Source organism: Neltuma alba, unplaced genomic scaffold (assembly GCF_004799145.2).
Source record: "Neltuma alba isolate B1F8T4 unplaced genomic scaffold, ASM479914v2 tig00013589_pilon, whole genome shotgun sequence".
NCBI lineage: Eukaryota > Viridiplantae > Streptophyta > Magnoliopsida > Fabales > Fabaceae > Neltuma > Neltuma alba.
The window spans coordinates 105,855-126,508 of NW_021637786.1; the positions used below are offsets into that span (position 1 = coordinate 105,855).

Below are 20,654 nucleotides of genomic sequence, written 5' to 3' on the forward strand. Positions count from 1 at the left end.
AATATTTTTTTAATAGCATACAATATCCTAAATCTATTTTTATCCACATCTTAAATTTAGGGTATTACTTGTTATTGAGCAGATGCACCAAAAATCAAATTAGATATTAGATTTTACTAAAAAACTATTTTAAAATGTTGAATGTACAAAAAATTAATTAATTAATGATATTAGATATTATCAAAAATATATCATGGTAATGAATAAAAAAATAATTAATTTAAAATATTAGGCGTTACTCGTATAATTTTAACCAAACAAAGAGGAAGAAAAAAAATGAAATAAACGTAAAACGCAGCGTTTTGGGGATCAGCATTCCTGAGCAGGGGATGCGGACCATAACCGATCTTCGATATTTATTTTGACCTTTTTATCTCTCCTGTTCCTGTCTTTATCTCGTTCCTCTCTGTAAGTGCCTCTGCTCGTTTGAAGTTCAATTGCTGATCTTCTCGCTTCGGAAACGAAGGCAGAGACTTCCTTCTCTTCCCACACTCTCAAGCCTGGAATTTGGAACAAGTCCAAATCGAATTTCTGTAATCCGATAGTCTTTAGATTTGGTTTATATGGGCATTCCACCGAACTTTGGTTGGTATTAACTTCTTCGTTTAGCTTTGCGATTCCTGATAGCCCTGCTACCACGACTTTCATGAACGAAAACCATCGAGATTATATATCCTTTTAATACCCATTGATCCCTCTCTCTCTATCATCACTGGATCTAAGATTCTAAGGGCGTTTCTCGCAATTCGCTGGATTCCACGCCTCTCCCGGCGCCCCTTTTTAGTTTCGCCCCTCAATCTCTACCTTTTGTGAGTTTTCCTAGTTCCTTTCTGGGTCTAGTAGTTGTTCTGTTTTCTGGGTTTGGCTAATCCTGCTCCTGTTTACTCTATAACGTTGTTTGCTTGAATGTCTTGCACCTCTTATTTGTCTTGTTCTTTGACTTTTTTGACGTTTTGAATGTAGCAGTTTTTGAGCTTTCGTACTGCTATAAAGCAGTTGGAGCAAAGACAAAGATGGGTGAGGGAGAACGATTTCAGCTGGGAACTATCGGGGCGTTGACACTATCCGTGGTGTCATCAGTGTCGATTGTAATTTGTAATAAGGCGTTAATGAGCTCACTGCATTTCATTTTTGGTATGCTCACAAAACTCTCTAGTAGTTGCAAAATAAACATCCTTGTCTACTTTGAGGTAGTCCGTCAGTTTTCGGATCATCTATGATGGCGACAGCCTTATTTGCTCTATGTCTATGTGCTATAAAGTTTGATAAAGCCTTTTGATGACAAGAATAGGGGACTAATTTTCTGTTGTTGTTATGTCCGTTTGAACCATAACGAGGGTTTGGAACAACTCTACCTTTTACATATTCTATTTTATATCCCCTCCCACAATTTTGCTGGAAATCAAAAGTACCCATATTCGCCTCCAGCTCGGCTTCGGACAATCTTATACTAATGGCATGGGAAATTAATCCAACCACCAACCCGGCAGCACTACAATAATTGCTGTAGGTTGGATTTGTCGGTTTTGACCAATAGTTTTCTTGCGTTTGTTTCTGTAATTTATTTACTGGACTTCATTCATGGGAAGGTGAGGCACTCGTTTTGGCATCTCTCTTATTGTATTTTAAATAATGGCCCTTTGGAAGTGTAAGTAGATATTTTTTTCCCTATCAAGTCAAGGTTTAAGGCTACCTGCCATGCTGATACTAAATAGATCATCATGTGAATCAGAACCTTGCTGTCATAGTTCTCTAATTTCATATATTTTCAATCCAGTAATAAAGGCGAGCTTATCACCTAACCTGCCGGGGATCTGCTAAAGGCTTTGCTCATTTCCCTTCTATGTTAAATTTGAGCTTGCCCTTTTAATGTTATTTATGTGCATTGTCCACATGCAGCCACAACTTTGACAAGCTGGCATCTGCTTGTCACATTTTGTTCTCTTCACGTGGCACTAAAAATGAGATTCTTTGAGCACAAACCTTTTGAGCAGAAAGCTGTGGTGGGATTTGGGATTCTTAATGGAATCTCAATTGGACTTTTAAATTTGAGCCTGGGGTTCAATTCTGTTGGTTTTTACCAGGTAAAATTTGCTCTCACTCTCTCTCACACACACACACACACACAAAATTTATGTCTTAATGTTTAATCTGTTCTTTAAGATATTCTAAATAGCTCAACTATAATTCAGATGACCAAGTTGGCTATCATTCCGTGCACTGTTCTGTTGGAGACCCTTTTCCTGGGGAAGAGATTCAGGTCCCGTTTAGCTTCCTGTCATTAATTTATTTTAGGTCTATGAAAGAAGTATTTTCTCATGAACCTAGCTTTTCATTTCACGACCTCTTTCTGTTCTCTGTTCTCATTCTTATTCCTGAAATTTCTCTACATGTCAAATGCGATCTTTGCTATGCAACATTTGCTCATCTCTGGCACATTGTTTTGATGCGAGCTATGCTAACATTCCATTGCATCTTGTTTGTTGAAGTGAAGTTGCCTTTGATAGCATTTGCATAAATTGTAACATGTATTAATTTTTCTCTTAATTTCCTTTACCTTCATTGCAGTAAAAGAATTCAACTTTCCCTGGTTATCCTCCTTCTAGGTGTTGGGATTGCAACAGTCACTGATTTGCAGCTCAATGCTTTGGGCTCTTTCCTATCTCTTCTTGCAGTGATTACAACATGTGTCGCTCAGATTGTATCCTTTTGGAAAATCAAGTTTTCTTAGTTAAGTTTTTAGCATAGCCGAGATATTTTGGTTATTGATTAAATGAAATTATTAAAAAGCTTAAAACTACGGGGCTAAATTTCATATCTGCTTATCACACTACGATTCTTAACCTTTCAAAACTTCTCTTCAAGAATCGATGTAACTGTCATGTTACTCACGTTGAAAAAGATATGTCATGTAATGTGCTCCAATTCTCTTTGGATGTATTAATTAAAAACGTGACTCTCTCTGCATATTTGAAATCCATATTAACCTGGAAGATCTCTCTCATTATTCTGCCTGTCAAGAATTTCTCATAACTTGTTCGACTATTATTAGGGAGGATATTATTCTTTTTTAAGATTGAAGGTTGAGAAAGATTATCCGGTCTATCTTTTTCTTTAGATCGCAGAACTTTTGTCTTGTGTCTTGTTAAGAACTTAATTTGGCCCTTTTAGATGACAAATACCATTCAGAAGAAGTACAAGGTTTCGTCCACCCAATTGCTGTACCAATCATGCCCATATCAAGCGGCCACTTTGTTGATCTGTGGTCCTTATCTGGATAAACTTTTGACCGACCGAAATGTATTTGCTTTTGAGTACACAACACAAGTGATGGTGAGAGTTTAAGAGTTTAATGAGGTTGCTTTTGGTCTCCAATTCTTGTTTTGATCTGTTCTTGTTTGTCACGTTTGCATTGCAGTTTTTCATCATTCTTTCCTGCCTCATCTCCATCTCCGTAAATTTTAGTACGTTTCTTGTGATCGGGAAGACTTCTCCAGTCACTTATCAGGTTCTTGGACACTTGAAGACATGCCTTGTGTTGGCTTTTGGTTATATTTTGCTTCATGATCCATTCAGCTGGAGGAACGTCCTGGGGATTTTGGTAGCCCTGATCGGGATGATTTCGTATTCCTACTATTGCACTCTAGAGAATCAGCAAAAAGCTGCAGAAGCTGCGGCCGAAGCATCCCAGGTTTGTTTCACATAATTAATTTTGCATTTATCGAGTTATCTTGGTCTCCGTGCTTTTGTGATTCCTGGTTTTATGGGAACTTATGCAGGCCAGAGAAGGTGATTCAGATCCTCTGCTTAAGGTGGAAAATGGAAATGCGGCATTGAATTCTTCTGGACAAAAGGGCCCTGCATGGGGCAAAGACAAGGACTAGGACGCCTCATGCTTGGACTTCTGAAATTATCAAACAAAGGCGGTAAGTACAGGGTCCTTACAAAGGGTTTATACCAAATTGGAATTGGAGTTGGAATTAGAAAGTGCAGCCTCGTATACGAGTTTACTGGGCGTTAGTTTTGTCGCCTATGAATATTTATCGAACAAGCAATATTGCTGACGATGAACAAATACATGGACTTTGTCGGGTGGATATCTCTTGATTGTGTTCCGATTCCCGTAGTCATCTTATCCAAGTGTTTTTTTCCGGACCTGTTAAGTTGTAACTATTCTGAAGAGGCATCATGGGACTGCTATTGCATTCAAGGCTAAGCTTTATTACTCTTCATTTCTCTGTCTTGAATATTGTAGAAGTAATCCTAATAAAAATACAACTGTTTAGTTAATTGCTAATTTTTTCTACATCTTGTTTGCTCTAATGATGTGAAAATTTATCTTGATCGTTGTTAATGTTAATTCGAAATTTGATTTTTACAAAGATTTTTTATTTTGATTTAATTGATTAATTATGTTTCGGCTGATTGGAAAAGGCATCGGCAATGTTTGATTAAATTAAAAAAAATACAATAATTAAAAAAATAAATAATTATCATACTTTCAACGCAAAAAATATATTAAAGTTGCATGATTTATTTTTTAATTAGCAGAACTATTAACGTTCTCTTCAATAAATTTTCATTCAATTTGAACCCGAAAATTTCCACCTACCAAACCGTAAGTCTTCCCTACGATTTTATTTCTTTTCGGCTATCGTCTTCTCACATCTCCCCCCCCCCCGGGGGGGGAAAAAATATTTTGGCCCGTTGCCTTGTCAACATCACTGAAAAATATATATAAACACAGAATAAAGACATTCCTATTAAATCTCTGATTTATCATTAAAGTATTGACCTCCAAATAATTTTTCACAAATCTGTTTTCTCTCAAATAATAAATGATTCTCAATTGACATTGAAACTAATGAGAAAGTATTTCATGCAAGAAATATAAATTGTGAGATATTGCCCTTCCTTTTGTTTCATTATACCTCAAAAACTTACGAAGTAAATGGGGTATCAGGGTTTAAGAAGTAAACTAAACCGGGGGAAAACGTGAAAACAAAAAAGCAAGAGCCCTTTTATGACAAAAAAATAAAAAAAGGAAAGCAACAGCCCTGTCATACCCAAAAAAAAAGGAAGGATGGAAGAGAATGCAAGAGCCCCGGACCTTAAAATATGGATTGCCAATTATGTCCCAAAAAATCACAGGCCTGTAATTGAATTCCATCAATAAGAGGACTGTGACATTGGGTTGGGCCCATATGAAATCGAGAAATGCGCCAAACTTAAACCCTAAGGTTATCGCTCTCGCCTTCTGCACACCAGTAGTCGGAGGCGCGCGGCTTCGAGCTTCAGATCCCATCAGCCATGGTTTTTTCCTCCCCAAAACTGCTTCGTTCGGACTATTAGCTTTCAGTTACTTTTAATGTTCGTCTTTTTTGGTCCCTCCCTTTTATATGCTTCCCACTCACTGTTTTCTTTAATACTCCTGCAGACTTTTAAGAGAAGAAACGGTGGTCGCAACAAGCATGGCCGTGGACACGTTAAATTCATTCGCTGCTCCAACTGTGGCAAATGTTGCCCCAAGGTACTGCATTCGAACTGTGATATTAGATTGTCATTCCTTGTTGTCAGTCTTCTTATATCTGTTTCGTGGCTTGGACTTCTTTCTCGCCTTTTTTAATAGGTTATGCGTTTTTATTTGAAATTCATGGTTTTAATTTTGTTCTTGTGATTTGCTTGTAAAAAAAATATAGGACAAGTCGATCAAAAGGTTTCTTGTGAGGAACATTGTTGAGCAAGCTGCAGTTAGGGATGTTCAAGAAGCCTGTGTATATGAGCGTAATATTCTTTACGTTTTGGTTTATTTTTTTTCCCAACCATGCATGTATACATTATCCATTCCATCGCATGCGCTTTATTTGTTGATTAATTTTTTGCAGAATACACCCTTCCCAAGCTGTATGTGAAGATGCAATATTGTGTGTCCTGCGCAATTCACTCCCATGTCGTGAGGGTTCGATCTCGCACAGACAGGAGGAACCGTGAACCCCCACAACGCTTTATCAGGCGCAGGGTATGGCAATTTATTACGACATCCTTCCTGTTTATGTTAAATGAATTGTTTGGCTTTGTACCACATCTCACTAGATGAGATTATATCAAAACGGCATTATAACATTTCGGGACGGTATATGTTGTAAAAGCACGTTGTCTACAAAACAACAAAAATACCCTATCTCAATCAGTTGATCGTGGAAATTCCCCAGTTTTATCGTGTTTTATGATTCAAACTAAAACAGCCCATTTATAAGCTCGTTCTGCAAATTTGAACTCATTGATGGGTTAATTTAAAATACATTATCATAATGGTTTTTCAATGGGATTTAAAATTAGTTATTTAGATATGGTTCCTGTTAAAATTAACTTTCGTATCACTAGTGTGATGTTGTCTCGCTTGTTGACTTTATAAATGGGTTTGACGGCTCTCTTTTTTCCCCTCCCTCTTTTGAATTTCAGATTCAGTTACCTCTGCGATAATTTAATTTATTGCAGCAGTTAATTTGGTGATACATTGAGTGATTTGCCGTTGTGAAACTATTTGTTTCCTTTTATGATTGCTCTTTTATTGTAAAGTATCGGGCTATTAGATTGTTTTATAATTCGTGCTCAAGCTTTTTAAGAATCACAATGTATGCCTGTGAAATAGTTAGTAGTTCTTAGGTGGTGTTCATCCCTTTTGGTTTTAAATCATGGCTTTTTGTTTCACATGCTGACATTTGATGAAATATTTGGTTGATTTCCAGGATGACACACCAAGGCCTGGTCAGCCTGGGCAAGCACCTCGTCCTGCTGGAGTAGGAGCTCCTGCCCGTGCCTAAGAGCTATTCTTGAATTTCATTTGGCTCTCCTATATAATGTGATAAACTTTTCTGCTGGCTTTTGCCTTCTGGATCTCTAGGGATTCCTCCCGACTCCCCCGTTGTCTTGTTTAGTTTATTGGAGGATTTATAACTTTTCCAATTACTATAAATTTTGAATGGAAATGACCTTGAGGAATGACAAATTTTGATGTTCTGAAGCGTTACTTGAGTCGTATTTCCAATAGGATGCACATCAGTCCTTTTCTAGTGATTCTGAAACACCATTTTCTCGCTCTACATAACAGTGGCTCTTTTCCTTTGGGCCCTCTGTGCTTATATAACCCCGTTCCAACTTTCAACCAATCTGCGCTAATCAAAATCTAAACTGAATGCCGTAGACTGTAGGGATGAAAAAAGGGCGGTGAATCGATTGATTCCGCCGAGTTGTTCCAGTGTGGATTTTTACGGGCCCAAGCTAACCTCTTTGGGCTAGTAATATGACATTCGTCTGGAGGCTATGATTTAAAAAAGGGAAAGTTCTTCTTTGCCTGCAAATACATATAATTGATTGCACATGGTGCATTTAGTAAAAAATAATTGCTGGTGAAAAAAAATAGTAAAAAAACAAAAAATAAAAACAACGGAGGTGTTATATCACGGCAATTTCACATGCAATGACATCATATACTTTACTTTTTGGGGCTACTGCTGGACAAATGCGAAAGCAGGATCCTTATTCCATGGACCCTTGCTTCCCTCCAGCAAACACAATGCAATGTGAGCGTTCTGGAGGGTGATGGTCGTGGTGGGACTGTCTTGCAAGCAGCAGTGGTCATGGAGGGGAGAGAGGAGAGGCAGGTCCGCCTCTTGTCAAGGCTGAGGATGACTCAAGGGTTGAAATAGTTAGAGCCACCGTATGCGGCAACACCTTTCTTTCCGCAAGACATTTGAAATTAGGAGTGGAAATAACTAAATGCTATGCTTGGATTGAGTGAAAATGGGAGAGGAAGGAAAAGTGGAGTGAAAAATGGGAGAGGAATGAAGTTTTCTCCTGCTTGGATAAGAAAGAAAATAAGAGAGAAGGAAAAAGTGGAAGGAAAAATATGGTGGGTCTCATACCCCATTTTCCTCTCAAAATTTCACTCCACAAATGGAGAGATTTTCACCGTTTCGGTTCATTCCCCTCACTGCCTTCTCCCGCCAAACTCGCATCGGTCCTCATTCTTTCCCGCGCCAAACGCTCTTACCATCGTTGGTCCAGTGGTCACAGTTTGTCAGCGGCTGACAGTGAAATGGCACTGATATTGGTGGACATGTGCACAACGAACACTCTGGTTTGATTGGCCATCAACTTGGAGAGCTCTGTTTTGATTTCTTCATCCGCGGCTGACAGTGAAATGGTACTCATATATGGGATTTGAACATAGGCTTGTTGAAGAGCATTAGTTAAGGAGTGTATGGCCCCTTTCCAGCAGTCGTTGTCGACATAAATGGGCACTACTTCTTTCCACCCAAAAGCTTGCATGATTCTGCTAATGCCATTCACTTGAGCCGAATCTTTTTGTGCAATATGAAAGAAGTATGGGTTCCCAAGTGAAGCAAGAGAAGGACTCATCGCCAAGAAGGTTACGATGGGCACATGAGCTTCGACAACAGAAGATGATAAGCTTATGAAAAACCTATGCATGTCTAATAAACTTATGAAGATGATAAAGCAAAGGAAGGGAAGAAGAAAGCAGAGAGAGAGAGGTAGAGAAAAGAAGAAGAAAACCTTCAGCAACAGCAGTAACGATGTCTCTGTGGGAGTCCTTGATGGTGAAGACGAGTTTGGTTTTGTAATTAAGTTCGAAAATTATGCTCTTTTTATTTTTACATAGAAAAATAATTTTTTTTTTGCTAAATTATTTAGTTTCCTTACCAATTAATTATAATAAGGGCATTTTAGTTATTCTGATATTTATACATTTTCTTTTCTTTCTGTTTTCTCTCACTCATCCAAGCAAGATGAATGATAATATTTTCCTTCCAGCTTTCTCTTCTCTCCATTCTCTTTCTCCCCAACTTTTCTTCTCATTCAAGCGGGGTAAAACTAGACATGACGCCTTGAGTTTAGCCTATTAGCTTGCATAAGGCTTGTTACAAGTCTAACATATTTGAAAATTTGTTTAAAAAGCTTATTTGAGACTAATCAGTCACCTACAGCCCTACGTTTGGAAGGATGAATTCTTGTAAAAACTGGTTTGTACGATGGCATGTTGAATTCTCGATATCTCTCTTTTTTTTTTCTCTTTAATTTCCTTAGACTTATTTTATAAAAATTATAAATACTGAAAGAGCAGCTGGATCTTTGAGGTTCAAAAAGAATAGGGAGGAAATGTAATATCTACTTGGTGCTATTTTCAGTCCTAATTATAAGACCTTATTTATAGTAATCAAAAGTAGTATCTTACTCCAAATTCTTTTGATATTTTGGTGGGGTTTTTTGTTTGGGGGGTTGGATTTACGTTCTTGTAAGATAACACGAAAATTGCAACAGGATCCTACTCAAGAGAATTAAATACAAAAAAGTCTTTTGAAGTCATTAAATTAATCTGAAATCCTGAGACATCTCATTGCCAAAAATTTTACTTGTTCAATTACTAAATTGCTCTAACTTTTTTTAAGCATATATTGGCAACTGTAACAACTTAAGATGCAATGATTACCAACTATCATGATAGTTATTAATAACCCATGTATTAAATCTTTGTGATGCGTTGAGAAAATGTATTGTTAATACTTATTGTGTTAGTTGTTAATTATTGCACATTAAATTGTTAATTACTGCCTTTTTAGTCATCAATATATCCTTAAAAAAATATAAGAACAATTTAGTAATTGAACAAGTGGAATCTCTTGCAAAATGGTCTCTTAGGACTTCAAATTAATTTAATAATTTTAAGAATTTTTTGCATTTAATATCTTTAGTGGGACCTTAGTACAATTTTTTCTGAGATAATTGAGTGACAATAAAGTCACGCAGAAGCAGAAGAAAGAGCTCCTCTCATTTTTAGAGTGCCCCAGCGCGCCACATAGCCTGCCAATAACCACCAGGTTTTGCGAGTGGTGGCAGTGCGCCGGACAAATTTAAGAAGTCCACGAGGCTCAGAGCAAGCAGCCCCACTTCCCAGACCAAACATATAAGGAACGCAGGCTGCTAAAGCGTACCCTGAGTTCCTAAAAGAAGCTGGAAATGGGTGTGGGAACTCTATACTTGACCCCTCCTTCCACCGCCTTCCTGTCAAATCGTGGACTTGTTCAGAACTCGCCTAATCAGAGGCTCAATAAAAGCTTCCAATTCTCAGTTTCGGCAAAGCAAGGGAGCGAAGCACCCAAGTCGAACAAGAAATCTCTGTTTTCTAGCGTCACCGAAGCTCTGGATTTTTCTCAGGTGAGATCGGCGGAGGATGCCCAGCTTCTGGAAGATGCCAGAGAGGCCACAAAGTCAGGAGAAAGGATGACCAGGGAACAGGTATATATGTGTCCTAATTCTTCAAAAACTCTCGTTTTATTTTGGTTGTGTGCTTGCGGTACCTTTTTCTCCTAACTGAACTGCTGTTTCTCTGATGAAAGTATGGAGCTCTTAGGAGGAAAATTGGAGGGACGTACAAGGATTTCTTCAAATCGTATGTTGAAGGTGAGTGATGTTCTACGATATGTAGTTTCGTGGTGCATATTTGAATCCTAACGCACTCAAATGAATGGATGCAGTGGATGGGGAATATGTGGAGGAGGGATGGGTTGACAAAACGTGCAAGATATGCAGAGAGGATACAAGAGGCGAGGCGAGGCAGGTGGACAAGTTTGGAAGATATGTTCATGTGGCTTGTTTAGAGAAATCCAAATCCGGCAACTTCTTTACCAGATTGTTCTCCCGATGATCCATCCAATCCCCTTGCCCATTACCCCAATTCACACTCCATTTTCTCTCATTTTCTTATTTCTCAAACCATTACGCAATTACGTCTATATGTTTTGCTTTTGTACTGTGTTCTATACCAAAATGATAACTTCATGCCTTTCCTCTTTGCGTCGATTTAGTTGTCCATATGCTTCAGGCTCAGATTGAGCAATAGAATATTTCTATTATTCAATGACTAAGATATCTATGCCAAGATAATAGACCCTACAAAATAACTACAAAAGACTGCGTCCTTTGGTTGTGACGGATATTAAGATTGGCAGCAGGATCAGGTCGCATTACAGAGCGCAATGATAACAAACCATGAGATCACATAAAATATATAGTTCAAACACGCAGCATGACTCCTGCGAAAATAGAAGCGGAGATGCACGCGGTACAAGCAAGATCAAATCAACCAGACTGTATCCAGGTGGGGATGTTTGACAGAGAAAAGAAGAAACTCTCCTATCCCGCCAAAAAAAGAATAGCTTCTTCTTCTATCAAATAATCAGCCATATTTTGTGCAGGCAAGGAAACTTTTGAACGTATTTTCAAGGTTAAATGATTTTAAAAAAACACAGAATAAAGCTGAGCAGATAGAATGAAACCGCTGCAAATTTAGGGACAAACGGTGCAAGATTGCCAAATTCAAATAATGGTTCCCATAGAAAAATGTACAGAATTTGGTATATGTATTGATCGAGAGAGGCCAGCGTAAAACATAATGCATGTTTCAACTAATTGGAAAAATCAACTGCAAATATTCATTATTGCGCTGGCTTCTTGTTTCAACAAATATAATGAATTATTTAATGCATTTTGAATAGGCTAAATTGTTGAATGCGTTTCGACGGAGGAAACTTTATTTAACAAGTTAGAGATAAGGCGGAGAAATATTGTTCAAATGAATTAATTGGCTTTTTAATCCCTTACATTATTTGCTCACATAATTTACTTTGTCCGTCTTATTTTATTTGATATAAAACTATCATTTTCTTTTTTGAGGAAACAAAAATGTCATTTATTTTTAATCAGTGAATTATTTCCATAAAAACACAAAACGTAGTATTGTTTTCAATTTTGTATGGAAGCCAGAGCCCTAGTATTTTTCTATTATTCACAGGCCCAAGGCTTTGACTAGTATTAATGAATTTGTTTGGGGCTCTGTTTAAAACAGAATTTTAAACAAGTTTACGTGAATTAAGACAAAATTTTCTTCACATACTTACTTCATATTTTATAAATCATGTTTGAAAAACCACTTATAACTCAATCCATACAATCCAATGATTTGGCGGGAGCAATCCAATGATTTGGCGGGAGCAAACCGATCCAAAAAAACTCGGATTGGCGGCAGACAGGGAGGTAACAGTTGGGCGTTGGCCCAAAAACACTAATGGCGGGAGCGAACGGACCCCAACGATTTGGCGGGAAAACGACTTTAAAAGCTCTGATTGGCGGGAATGCTGGTTCCGAACATCCGTTTGGCATAGTGTGAGACTGGGAGCAATTGACAATCCAAGACTCAAATGGTAGGCCCGGCGTACGATTTTCTGGTGAACCCTCTCGGTGCCGTCAGAATAACATTCGAGGAGGCGATCGCGTCGGGTTCTGACCTTGCCTCTTTTGACGGCAAGGACTGGGGCGCTGTCGATCTCTTCCGCCACTTCCTTGTTGATCAGGGCGGTCTCTCCCAGGTTAAGTCCACTCCAGTCTTTCAGGCTTTAATCGCAAGTAGTACGATTTCCTTGTTTTTCCTGAATCTATCGGTCATAATATGCTTAGAGCCACGTCTGGCTTGTTTTAAGTTAACAGAAGTGAATTCTCCAGTTGCGTACTAGTTTTTGACCTGTTAGGCTTAAATTTTATAGCAATGCTGAGTTTATAATATGTCTTTCTGATGCAAGCCCATTGCTTTTGAATAAGAGAACATCTTCAGACAATAAAACACAGTGGCTGTGGTTTTCTTTTTATAGGCGTGCCTGCTCTAATCTATTGAAAAATTATTAAAGTTTCCCGTTGTTATGTGTATTTTAGGTCCCAGTTCTGGCTCCTTCCACAGTCAGATGGGCACAACCCAATACTCTAGTTCGATTCCGTGGAATGATACAGGACATGCTTGGAAATGAACTTTATGTTGGGGCTTATAAGGTATTTCCAACTGTGATCTGGGCAAATTTGGGAATCAACTTCAAACATTAAGTCTAGTTCTGACGGAAATGCCACTGTTTTTAATTAAAGGATGGTTCATTGTGGAGGACCAACAAGTTTACGGATGTTTTACATTGTCCTATGAGTTCCTCAGCAGATACGCGACTCTGGGAGCGCCGGCTATTATACTGTGTTCCAGTGAGTCGTTTAGAAGTACCATATTCTTGACACCTATAACATGAAAGTTTTTGTGTGTATGCCTGAGAGGGATAGAATGAGAGGGAAAAGAACTTATGGTTTCGTTTCACTTAACTCTGTGTATAGAATCGTTAGCCAAGAACTACGTTAGAACTAGTTCAATTTGGTGATGTGTTACCTGAGTGGTATCATTCATTGACTAGTTCAATTCTCCATTTTCAGTTATCATTCTGATAAGTGGAGAAAATATGCAAATGCATGAGTGAGGACTGGGGAGAAATATCATGACTTGCATAATGAGTTAACTTTTAAGTTACAAGCTTGCTTGCTTATTTATTTTTCTTTTTATTAGGTCCCAGGACTGAATGCATGGGCCGAAGTTTCGTCAGAAGCATTTAAGAATAAATTAATGGATTGGGCATACCAACAAAGGCAAAAGCGGAGGAGACTAGATCATGAGTCTACTGATTGCGAGGAGATGCCTGTATTTTCTGGCCTTATGTTTTCTCGTATTATTTGAGTATTGACTTTTGACTTTTTGATATGAGCTTTTCACCTATTTATGATTTTGGACTAAAATGCAAACACTAATAAGTAATAACTGGTTATTGTATTCGCAGGTTTTTGATACTGAGGTTCAAGGTTCTCCAAATACCAAAAGAATGGTATATAGAATTTTCATCATTTTTCTGCTTTTATTTCTTAATTTTATTGCTGCCAAATAATCGTTCAAGACCACCTTAATCGATCGCTTAAAGTGATAGGAACTCGAGTTCGCTAGTTTTAGTTGTTCATTGGCTTGCTTATACGTTTTATTTTCAAATTAATAATAATTGAAACCAGAATTTCTTTGGTCAGGCGCAGTCTTGGTAATATGTTTTGCTAGAGGCCAAGTGCCATGAAAAATTGGAAGTCTGCCAGTATATTTAGACTAGAACACGTTAGTCGTAAGTCGTAACAGTAACAATTATTGGTGCAACTTTTATGATGGACCCTTTGCGATTTGATCTTCCATGTTCCAGAGAGCAGACGAACAGTCTTCCTGTGCTTATCAATCACCTGTGCCTGAGGCTCCTCGCTCCAGTATAAGTTTGGTGCCTAATCTTGATGGTAATTTACCTCATTGTCTCGTGAAGGTAAAAAGTAGTCTCCTTTCTCTGTCTTACAGGATTTCTTTTAATATTGGCCTGAGATTTATTCACTGTTGTTTCCAATTCTTCAAATTATCATAATTCTATTTGATTCCCCCCGACCTTTGCCATGCCAGATATATGATTGTCCGGAGTCTGACTTAAAGCTGAATGACGTTTTCGAGTTTGTTGGTGTGCTTTCTTGTGCTCCTGAGCTTCAAGTGGACAATGAAGACCTTGATTTTTCAAATGGGTTTTCTGAAGATCCTATGCCCCATTTACCCGCCAGCAAGGTAAGTTTACCTTTTTACATTCGTGGAGTCTAAATCTACCTTTGGCAACATTGTGTACAGTTTTTGAACAAGTCCTTGTTTTTTTTGTTTACATGTTTCAGGTACCATATCTTCATTGTATTATTCACAGAAAACTTGCAGCTAAGGACTTCCTTCAGAATAACCCCATTATAGAGGTAGTTTTCTTGTGTACCTAAGTACAGATTTTTAAGAGTTAACTTCAATTTATTTCATCTTATACATGCATATGACGTTTTTAACACTCAAAGAATTGGAGTTTTAATCGTATATTTGGCATCTTGAATCTTCCAGTTGAAGCCTGATTGGATTAAAGAGATTAGGAATGGTCTGTTAAGACATCTCACATCTGTTTTCGGAAATGATGATTTAGCAGCACATTTCATGTTGCTGCATCTCCTATCTCGGGTATGCTGTTTTAAACTGAACATTTCGTTCAGTTGTATGCCTCTGTGAATGTTACATTTATTAATTTGTTCTTTTTATCCTTTATATAATTCACGACTCTACTCCTAACTCATATCAAACATGTATGCTTCTCATTCTAATCCTAATACCCTTGAAACTTTTTGTATCATGGACTGTTCTTGACCAGGTGCACGCTAGGATAGACACTGTTGCTGTGGGCAAGCTTTCCCTGAATTTAACTTGTTTTAGCAAAGAAATAATGTCTGTATTTGGAAATCAACTTACCACTAGTATCAGGAATCTCTTGCCTTTCAGTTGTTGTATACCCCTTACAGTGGACTATCTTAACGCTGCTTCACTTGCACCAAGAAAGGATTATGATACTAACAGGTGATCATGAATTATAATACTTAATGAGGTGCTTGTATTACATTTATGTTTACAAATTTTAGTGTTGAATATTATGATACAGATTGGTAACTGGAGTGCTGCAACTAGCTGAAGGTTCACACGTAATTTTTGATGAGACAAAATTGGAAGCTGGAACCCTCAACTCTGTGGGTGTGGAGAATGCAAGGTTGCTGAAAAATTTGGTGGAGTTGCAGCAGGTGAGATTTTGTTTTTTGTTTATGCTTTGGTCCCCTATATTTGACGATATCAACTCACCGTGGTGTTTAGAAATGCTTTGGTTCTCTTTTTGCAATTTCTTTTCTGAACGTGGAAGTATAGAAGCCGACATATGGGTAGTTCGTGTTTCAGGTGGAATATGATTTCAAGTACTATAAAATGGAAATGGCAGCTGATGTCCAACTGTTAGTTTTGTCCGAGGGGAAATCAAATATCTTGCCAGCTGATGTAATTGTACCTTTTCGACCTTCTGAAGTAAATCATTCTGAAGCTATAGTTGCAGAAGCTGCGGAAGCCTGGAGGTGGTATTTGGCTACTGTTAGACTACTGCCACATTCTATCGAATCAGAAATGCAAAAGGTACGAGTCCTACCGACTACGGTTTTGATGAGCTTATCTTCTTTTAAGACAAGCTGGTCAGCAATTTTGGTTAGTATTGTTCTTGGCTGTCAGCATAGAGAGCCAACCACCAAGTCACATCTGCATTCGTTGTGGTTCATGACTTATATCTATGGAGGGATCTAAGGGGTAGCTCCCTTGTAGCACTAATTAGAAAGCATCATGCCCATTGCTCTAGTGCCTTCATTATTAGGATTCCCCAATTTGCTTGACAGAGACATGTATAGCATAGTTTGGTTTTACGGTGAGAACGCATAAATTTTCAGGTGGTAGAAAATGATTTAGTTGCGGCAAGACAGGCAGACAGGAGCTTGAATCCCCAAGATTTTAGCAGGTTACTGGCTGACTGTTTTAAATTGTATTGCTATCTTTGTTTTTGTATAATAACAGTACTGAGCTGTAATTTTCGTCGCTCTATAGATGGCTAACAATGGGCCGCCTTATGTCCTTGAGCTTTGGTGAGACCAGCCTGTCTCTAGAACATTGGCAAATGATCAAGGAACTAGAGAGGCTCCGCAAGCAGAGGCTGAAGTGAGCAATTTGTGTGAGGTTTCAAACCAAAGTCAAGTTATGGCTTTGTGGTGCTGATCCGTAGCACTCATTCTGGCAAATGGCTTTAGATGGGTTCAAGGAATCTGGTGTTGGATCTGACAACCAGAATTGTTCAGCTGCTTACCTGCCCTCGCCAGCATAATATCTATACTGAATTCACGGCTGTAAATTTGATTGAGGTTTCATCTTCATTCAAACAAAGTTTTGAATATAATTTATTTCTTTATCGGGCCGTTAAAGAAATATTTTATATTTTAATTTTAAATTTTAAAAACATTTTCTTCCAAAGTTAACGAAATGAAGTTTTGATGAACTCAAACTATGGTACCCAAAAAAAAAAAAAAAAATAAAGAATTGGGTTGAGTATTTTTGAATAAAATTGGGTTGAATTTCAGTTTGATCTCATCTTTGACTTTACTACAAAAACATGTAAATAAGAAAATGGTTAAAAGAATATACGTGTTGCTGACCGCATATAGGCAAGCTGAAAGAAAGAAACAGGATAAGTTAGTTTGTGCTATAATTATTTCAAGTAGTCGAACAACTATAACCATGGCAATAGCTATTTAACGAATACGGATATCCTCTTGCACTGTCAGGATGAAATAGTAACGATTTAAAGGAAGCCATGATCATTTTAAAATCAAAGTCAATTACAGATAGCTGGCTATGTATAAACATATCTGAGTTTCAAACAGGGTACAGTGCTCTCTTCAGGTTCATGTGTTTATCCATATGATTTAATTACATTCTTCTCTTAAAAAAGTATATACATCGGTTCCATACTGTTTAAAAAAAAAAAAAAAACGAAGGCCCGCTTACTTCTAAATGTTAATTATAATAGTGAACGTGCAAAGCACATACAAACCCTGAAAAATCTTCCAAATTCGACATTGACATGCACCAACGTGGGGAATGCATTAGGAATAAAAAATTACAATCAACTGCAGACAAAAACATGGCATTAGTTTTGGCTTCGCTGAGTCAGCGCATTCATTCGGCAATCATCCCTCACGTAAGACCTTGCGTCGTCGGTTTCACATGGTTAGAGCATCGGTGCACATTAGCTTAAGACATTGCACCCAAGAAATGATTTCTCTTTTTGAAAAGGCAGATCATATATAGTAAGCGTCGTAGGAGGACTGTTTCGCTTTCGCCGCTTCACGCCCAGTTGCCAAGATGCTACTCAGACCACAGTTGTAAAAATAAATATAAAATCGTCATTAATTGTAATTTGTAAGCCTCTGAATGTCCATCCATTCACGTAGCATTAGTCTTACCAAGTGGCTTCTGAATTTTAAAACTGATATAATAGATTTAAGCCAAAATATTTATTAAAAATAATCTCAATATATCATGGAAATTTGATTTATACTCTCAATACTATATATAGATTATAGATAGGCCTTGCGGGTGCCTACAGTCACCACAGCATCAGCCATTAGAGGCCACATTGGCATGTTGGCATTTTTCTAATCTAAGAAAGAAACAATGCTCAATTTTACATATAGAATGGAAGTGTCTCATCTTGGAGGAGGAGGGGATGATGAGAAACTCCTAAAATTGCGCACCCTCAAAGGTCTGACCGAATTGCCAATTAGCAGGTACAACGTTGTTGCTGGTGACGGTTCTGCCATCACTGGCGGTGACCTTGAACGAGAGGCTCTGCCCATTCAGGTACGAGTTGCTCTGCCAGTTCTGCCCCCAGTTTCTTGACATGGATTGCCACCCCGTCTTTGACCCCTTGATCGAAACCGCGTGTACATCCCCTGCTCCTCCCACATTTGAAATCAAAACCAAGTTGAAATACGAATGCCCATTGATCGTGAATCTGATCCCTCCTTTCTTCACGCAGGGCACTCTGTTTTCACCCCCCAAACCAAGCAACCGTACGTGTTAATGAAATGGGGAAGCAATAAAAAACATAAAAACCACAATTTTATTTTCAGCATTTACCTTCTGAAAGAAATGGGAACTATGCCGGCTTTGTACTGAGCGATCTTCAGGAAAGCAGGCTCAGCAAGATCAAAGTGCTGCAGCGGAGGGTTGCACCACCCACCATTATCATTGGACAGACCGTAGTTCGGAGGACAGAAGTTGGTGGCGGTGACGGTGATGACTCCGGGAAGGCACCATTTGGGGTCATCGTTGCATCGCATCTCGTAGCAAGACCCACAGCTGAGGCCATTGTTGAATAGAGCTGTGCTCAGTGCTGCCGTGTTTGTCCCGTAACCCTGGCTGTACAAATTGCCATACCCACAAGCTCCCCCTGCAACACCAGTAATAATAATTAACATGATGAGAAGAGGAACCCAGTTCTTTTCTGATACGTGAAAAGGCCTGGTCTTTTCTATAGTAATGCATGGTGGTGGCGTCAGAACTTCAAGAAAAAAGGAAATGAAATGATTGTTGTATCTTCTTTTTGCACTTTTCAACCTTCCGTGAGTGACAATCATTAAAGCTTACCCATTGTGCCGGATGCGTCTCCGCCACCATAAAATGTGGCGTGGCCACTTTGCCAACCTCCATTGTCACCAAAAGTACTTGGAAGATGAAGAAGAAAGAAAACAAGAGAGATAGCAGAGAATGGTGAAAGAGCCATTGCGAATACTGGGGATGCTGCTTGGGGACGGGGGAGTTTGGGTAGGAGAGGTTGAGATGGTAGGCAAAGGGCCTGGTTGTTTGGTTATATAGGAGAGGTGAGATGACTGTCGATGAAAGAGACAAAGAAGCTAGCGTGAGAAGGCCAAAGCCACGAAAACGGATTCACATTTGGAGGCGATACGAGCAGAGGATCAAAGGCGCACATGCATGTGTTTCTGTTAGACTACCAACTGCTTGAGCTACGGCCCCACTTGGCACATGCTCTCTAGATATGCTTATTTGCTATGAGCATGATTACTTTGATGTTTTCTAACAATAATCCCCTAAAATCACGGTGTCAAGCCTGCACTAATTGTGGGTTATAATAATATTGTAATCTAATAGTAGCTAGCAAGCTTTGAGACTGAGACGCGTGTCCACCTTGGTGTGCTGGAGATGGATATGGTCGGCGGCTTGCCCAGAATTTAAGTAGAGACGATGCCTCTTATTAAGCGCCTCAGCTACTTCTTTTGTTCAAAACCGGATGCCGGACGGGCATGTTTTGGGATTTAAAATTGGAATATAATTTCGTGCAGTGTGTGTTGTTGTGTCCCCAAAATACCCTCCTCTGCAATCCTCTGTGTGGTGTCGTCTGTTCACTTCAGTGTTGCTGTGCATTAAGAGGACAAATTAGTCACGGAAATCCTCAGAAAGCAAGTATCACGATTTCACATGCGTCCCCTGCTCTGTTTCAGAATCACAGGATTTATTGGATGCTAAAAGGATTTAGTGCCATCATCATAAACCAAACCCTTCGAAAGGAACTTAGCCACATGCATGACCACACACCCCTTTCCATTTCTCAAGTTTCCTTACTTTCTGAGTCATCTCCATTTACAGAATCCTATATGTAATTTTTTTGTCGGCTGTCGTAACCCATCCTGGAGCCGTTTTCCCATCAGCAAATATAAAAGGCAAGCTTCGCCAAATTTATCTTTTTCAAAGCGATTTAGTTATCGTTTTAGGGGGGAAAATTAATTTTTTTTTTCCTTTATAAAGAATGACAAGAATAAATGCAGCGTTTTGGGAGCATGTGATAATGAATAATATGCAGAGAGAAGGAAGGGGTTTCGTAGAGAAAAAGGAGAGGCAAATCTGAAGGGGGACCCACCATGTTCGCATCACATGCGACTACCGCTCTTACCGCTCCATTTCATCTCATACGTCCCTTTCACCACCATTTAGGATTCTCTTCCTCGCAATGCTCCAGATTCCACAATATCAACAGCCGTGAACAACCATTAGCCGGGTGTAACCCATATATTTATATATGTATGTGAATGAATGAATCAGAAGATTTAATTAGGGACAACATGAAAAGTGAGAATCTCAGAGAAATCTCTTGTTTCCATTACGAGAATTTAATTTCACATGACGACACCACTAACGTGCCTTTCGAATCACCGTAGCAGAAAAGAGGAGACCATGGACGATGAATGAAGGCGAAGCAAGCCTCAATCTTTCGCGCATCTCAAGCAATCTGTGT

At 38.7% G+C, this 20,654-nt stretch overlaps 5 protein-coding genes across 8 annotated transcripts; 4 read left to right on the top strand and 1 right to left on the bottom strand.

Moving 5' to 3' along the window:
- The first annotated feature begins 431 nt into the window (after positions 1-431).
- On the top strand, positions 432-4,308 carry LOC114738396 (UDP-xylose transporter 3). 3 transcript variants are annotated; one of them, XM_028926442.1, is made up of 8 exons: positions 432-809; positions 964-1,134; positions 1,900-2,084; positions 2,193-2,260; positions 2,569-2,701; positions 3,172-3,333; positions 3,419-3,691; positions 3,780-4,308. In XM_028926442.1, the coding sequence occupies exons 2-8, from the start codon at positions 1,014-1,016 to the stop codon at positions 3,882-3,884; spliced, it is 1,047 nt and encodes a 348-aa protein (XP_028782275.1). In that variant the 5' UTR covers positions 432-809; positions 964-1,013; the 3' UTR covers positions 3,885-4,308. The 3 variants fall into 3 exon arrangements, with proteins under 3 accessions (XP_028782275.1, XP_028782274.1, XP_028782276.1); XM_028926441.1 differs by having other exon boundaries at positions 967-1,134; XM_028926443.1 differs by lacking the exons at positions 432-809; positions 964-1,134 and adding an exon at positions 1,153-1,589.
- Positions 4,309-5,221: 913 nt separating this feature from the next.
- LOC114738409 (40S ribosomal protein S26-2) lies at positions 5,222-7,030 on the top strand. The gene is made up of 5 exons (XM_028926462.1): positions 5,222-5,313; positions 5,438-5,530; positions 5,700-5,784; positions 5,886-6,019; positions 6,750-7,030. The coding sequence occupies exons 1-5, from the start codon at positions 5,311-5,313 to the stop codon at positions 6,822-6,824; spliced, it is 390 nt and encodes a 129-aa protein (XP_028782295.1). The 5' UTR covers positions 5,222-5,310; the 3' UTR covers positions 6,825-7,030.
- A 2,828-nt stretch (positions 7,031-9,858) lies between these two features.
- Positions 9,859-10,881, top strand: LOC114738392 (uncharacterized). Its single transcript, XM_028926435.1, has 3 exons — positions 9,859-10,317; positions 10,419-10,482; positions 10,557-10,881. Exons 1-3 carry the CDS (start codon positions 10,039-10,041, stop codon positions 10,724-10,726), a joined length of 513 nt encoding a protein of 170 aa, XP_028782268.1. The 5' UTR covers positions 9,859-10,038; the 3' UTR covers positions 10,727-10,881.
- A 1,294-nt stretch (positions 10,882-12,175) lies between these two features.
- On the top strand, positions 12,176-16,764 carry LOC114738410 (mini-chromosome maintenance complex-binding protein). Of its 2 annotated transcripts, XM_028926463.1 has the most exons (14): positions 12,176-12,446; positions 12,787-12,900; positions 12,991-13,098; positions 13,451-13,582; positions 13,719-13,763; positions 14,121-14,234; positions 14,366-14,521; positions 14,623-14,697; positions 14,834-14,947; positions 15,135-15,337; positions 15,420-15,555; positions 15,707-15,934; positions 16,240-16,307; positions 16,394-16,764. In XM_028926463.1, exons 1-14 carry the CDS (start codon positions 12,279-12,281, stop codon positions 16,506-16,508), a joined length of 1,776 nt encoding a protein of 591 aa, XP_028782296.1. In that variant the 5' UTR covers positions 12,176-12,278; the 3' UTR covers positions 16,509-16,764. The 2 variants fall into 2 exon arrangements, with proteins under 2 accessions (XP_028782296.1, XP_028782297.1); XM_028926464.1 differs by lacking the exon at positions 12,991-13,098.
- Positions 16,765-17,834: 1,070 nt separating this feature from the next.
- On the bottom strand, positions 17,835-19,186 carry LOC114738378 (expansin-A8-like). The gene is made up of 3 exons (XM_028926413.1): positions 18,992-19,186; positions 18,482-18,794; positions 17,835-18,386 (listed from the first exon to the last, which is right to left on the bottom strand). The coding sequence occupies exons 1-3, from the start codon at positions 19,125-19,127 to the stop codon at positions 18,083-18,085; spliced, it is 753 nt and encodes a 250-aa protein (XP_028782246.1). The 5' UTR covers positions 19,128-19,186; the 3' UTR covers positions 17,835-18,082.
- Between the last annotated feature and the right edge of the window lie 1,468 nt (positions 19,187-20,654).

Bases quoted from the DNA above. Each gene is read 5' to 3' on its own strand.
- LOC114738396 (XM_028926442.1), top strand. From the start codon at position 1,014: ATGGGTGAGGGAGAACGATTTCAGCTGGGAACTATCGGGGCGTTGACA. The intron at 2,702-3,171 runs GTATCCTTTTGG...TGGCCCTTTTAG, and splicing joins CAACATGTGTCGCTCAGATT to ATGACAAATACCATTCAGAA. The intron at 3,692-3,779 runs GTTTGTTTCACA...GAACTTATGCAG, and splicing joins CTGCGGCCGAAGCATCCCAG to GCCAGAGAAGGTGATTCAGA.
- LOC114738409 (XM_028926462.1), top strand. The intron at 5,531-5,699 runs GTACTGCATTCG...AAAAAAATATAG, and splicing joins GTGGCAAATGTTGCCCCAAG to GACAAGTCGATCAAAAGGTT. The intron at 5,785-5,885 runs GTAATATTCTTT...AATTTTTTGCAG, and splicing joins AGAAGCCTGTGTATATGAGC to AATACACCCTTCCCAAGCTG.
- LOC114738392 (XM_028926435.1), top strand. From the start codon at position 10,039: ATGGGTGTGGGAACTCTATACTTGACCCCTCCTTCCACCGCCTTCCTG. The intron at 10,318-10,418 runs GTATATATGTGT...CTCTGATGAAAG, and splicing joins AAAGGATGACCAGGGAACAG to TATGGAGCTCTTAGGAGGAA. The intron at 10,483-10,556 runs GTGAGTGATGTT...GAATGGATGCAG, and splicing joins CTTCAAATCGTATGTTGAAG to TGGATGGGGAATATGTGGAG.
- LOC114738410 (XM_028926463.1), top strand. From the start codon at position 12,279: ATGGTAGGCCCGGCGTACGATTTTCTGGTGAACCCTCTCGGTGCCGTC. The intron at 14,698-14,833 runs GTAGTTTTCTTG...TGAATCTTCCAG, and splicing joins AGAATAACCCCATTATAGAG to TTGAAGCCTGATTGGATTAA. The intron at 16,308-16,393 runs GTTACTGGCTGA...GTCGCTCTATAG, and splicing joins AATCCCCAAGATTTTAGCAG to ATGGCTAACAATGGGCCGCC.
- LOC114738378 (XM_028926413.1), bottom strand. From the start codon at position 19,127: ATGGCTCTTTCACCATTCTCTGCTATCTCTCTTGTTTTCTTTCTTCTT. The intron at 18,795-18,991 runs GTAAGCTTTAAT...CTGGTGTTGCAG, and splicing joins AGACGCATCCGGCACAATGG to GGGGAGCTTGTGGGTATGGC. The intron at 18,387-18,481 runs GTAAATGCTGAA...GGGTGAAAACAG, and splicing joins GTTCCCATTTCTTTCAGAAG to AGTGCCCTGCGTGAAGAAAG.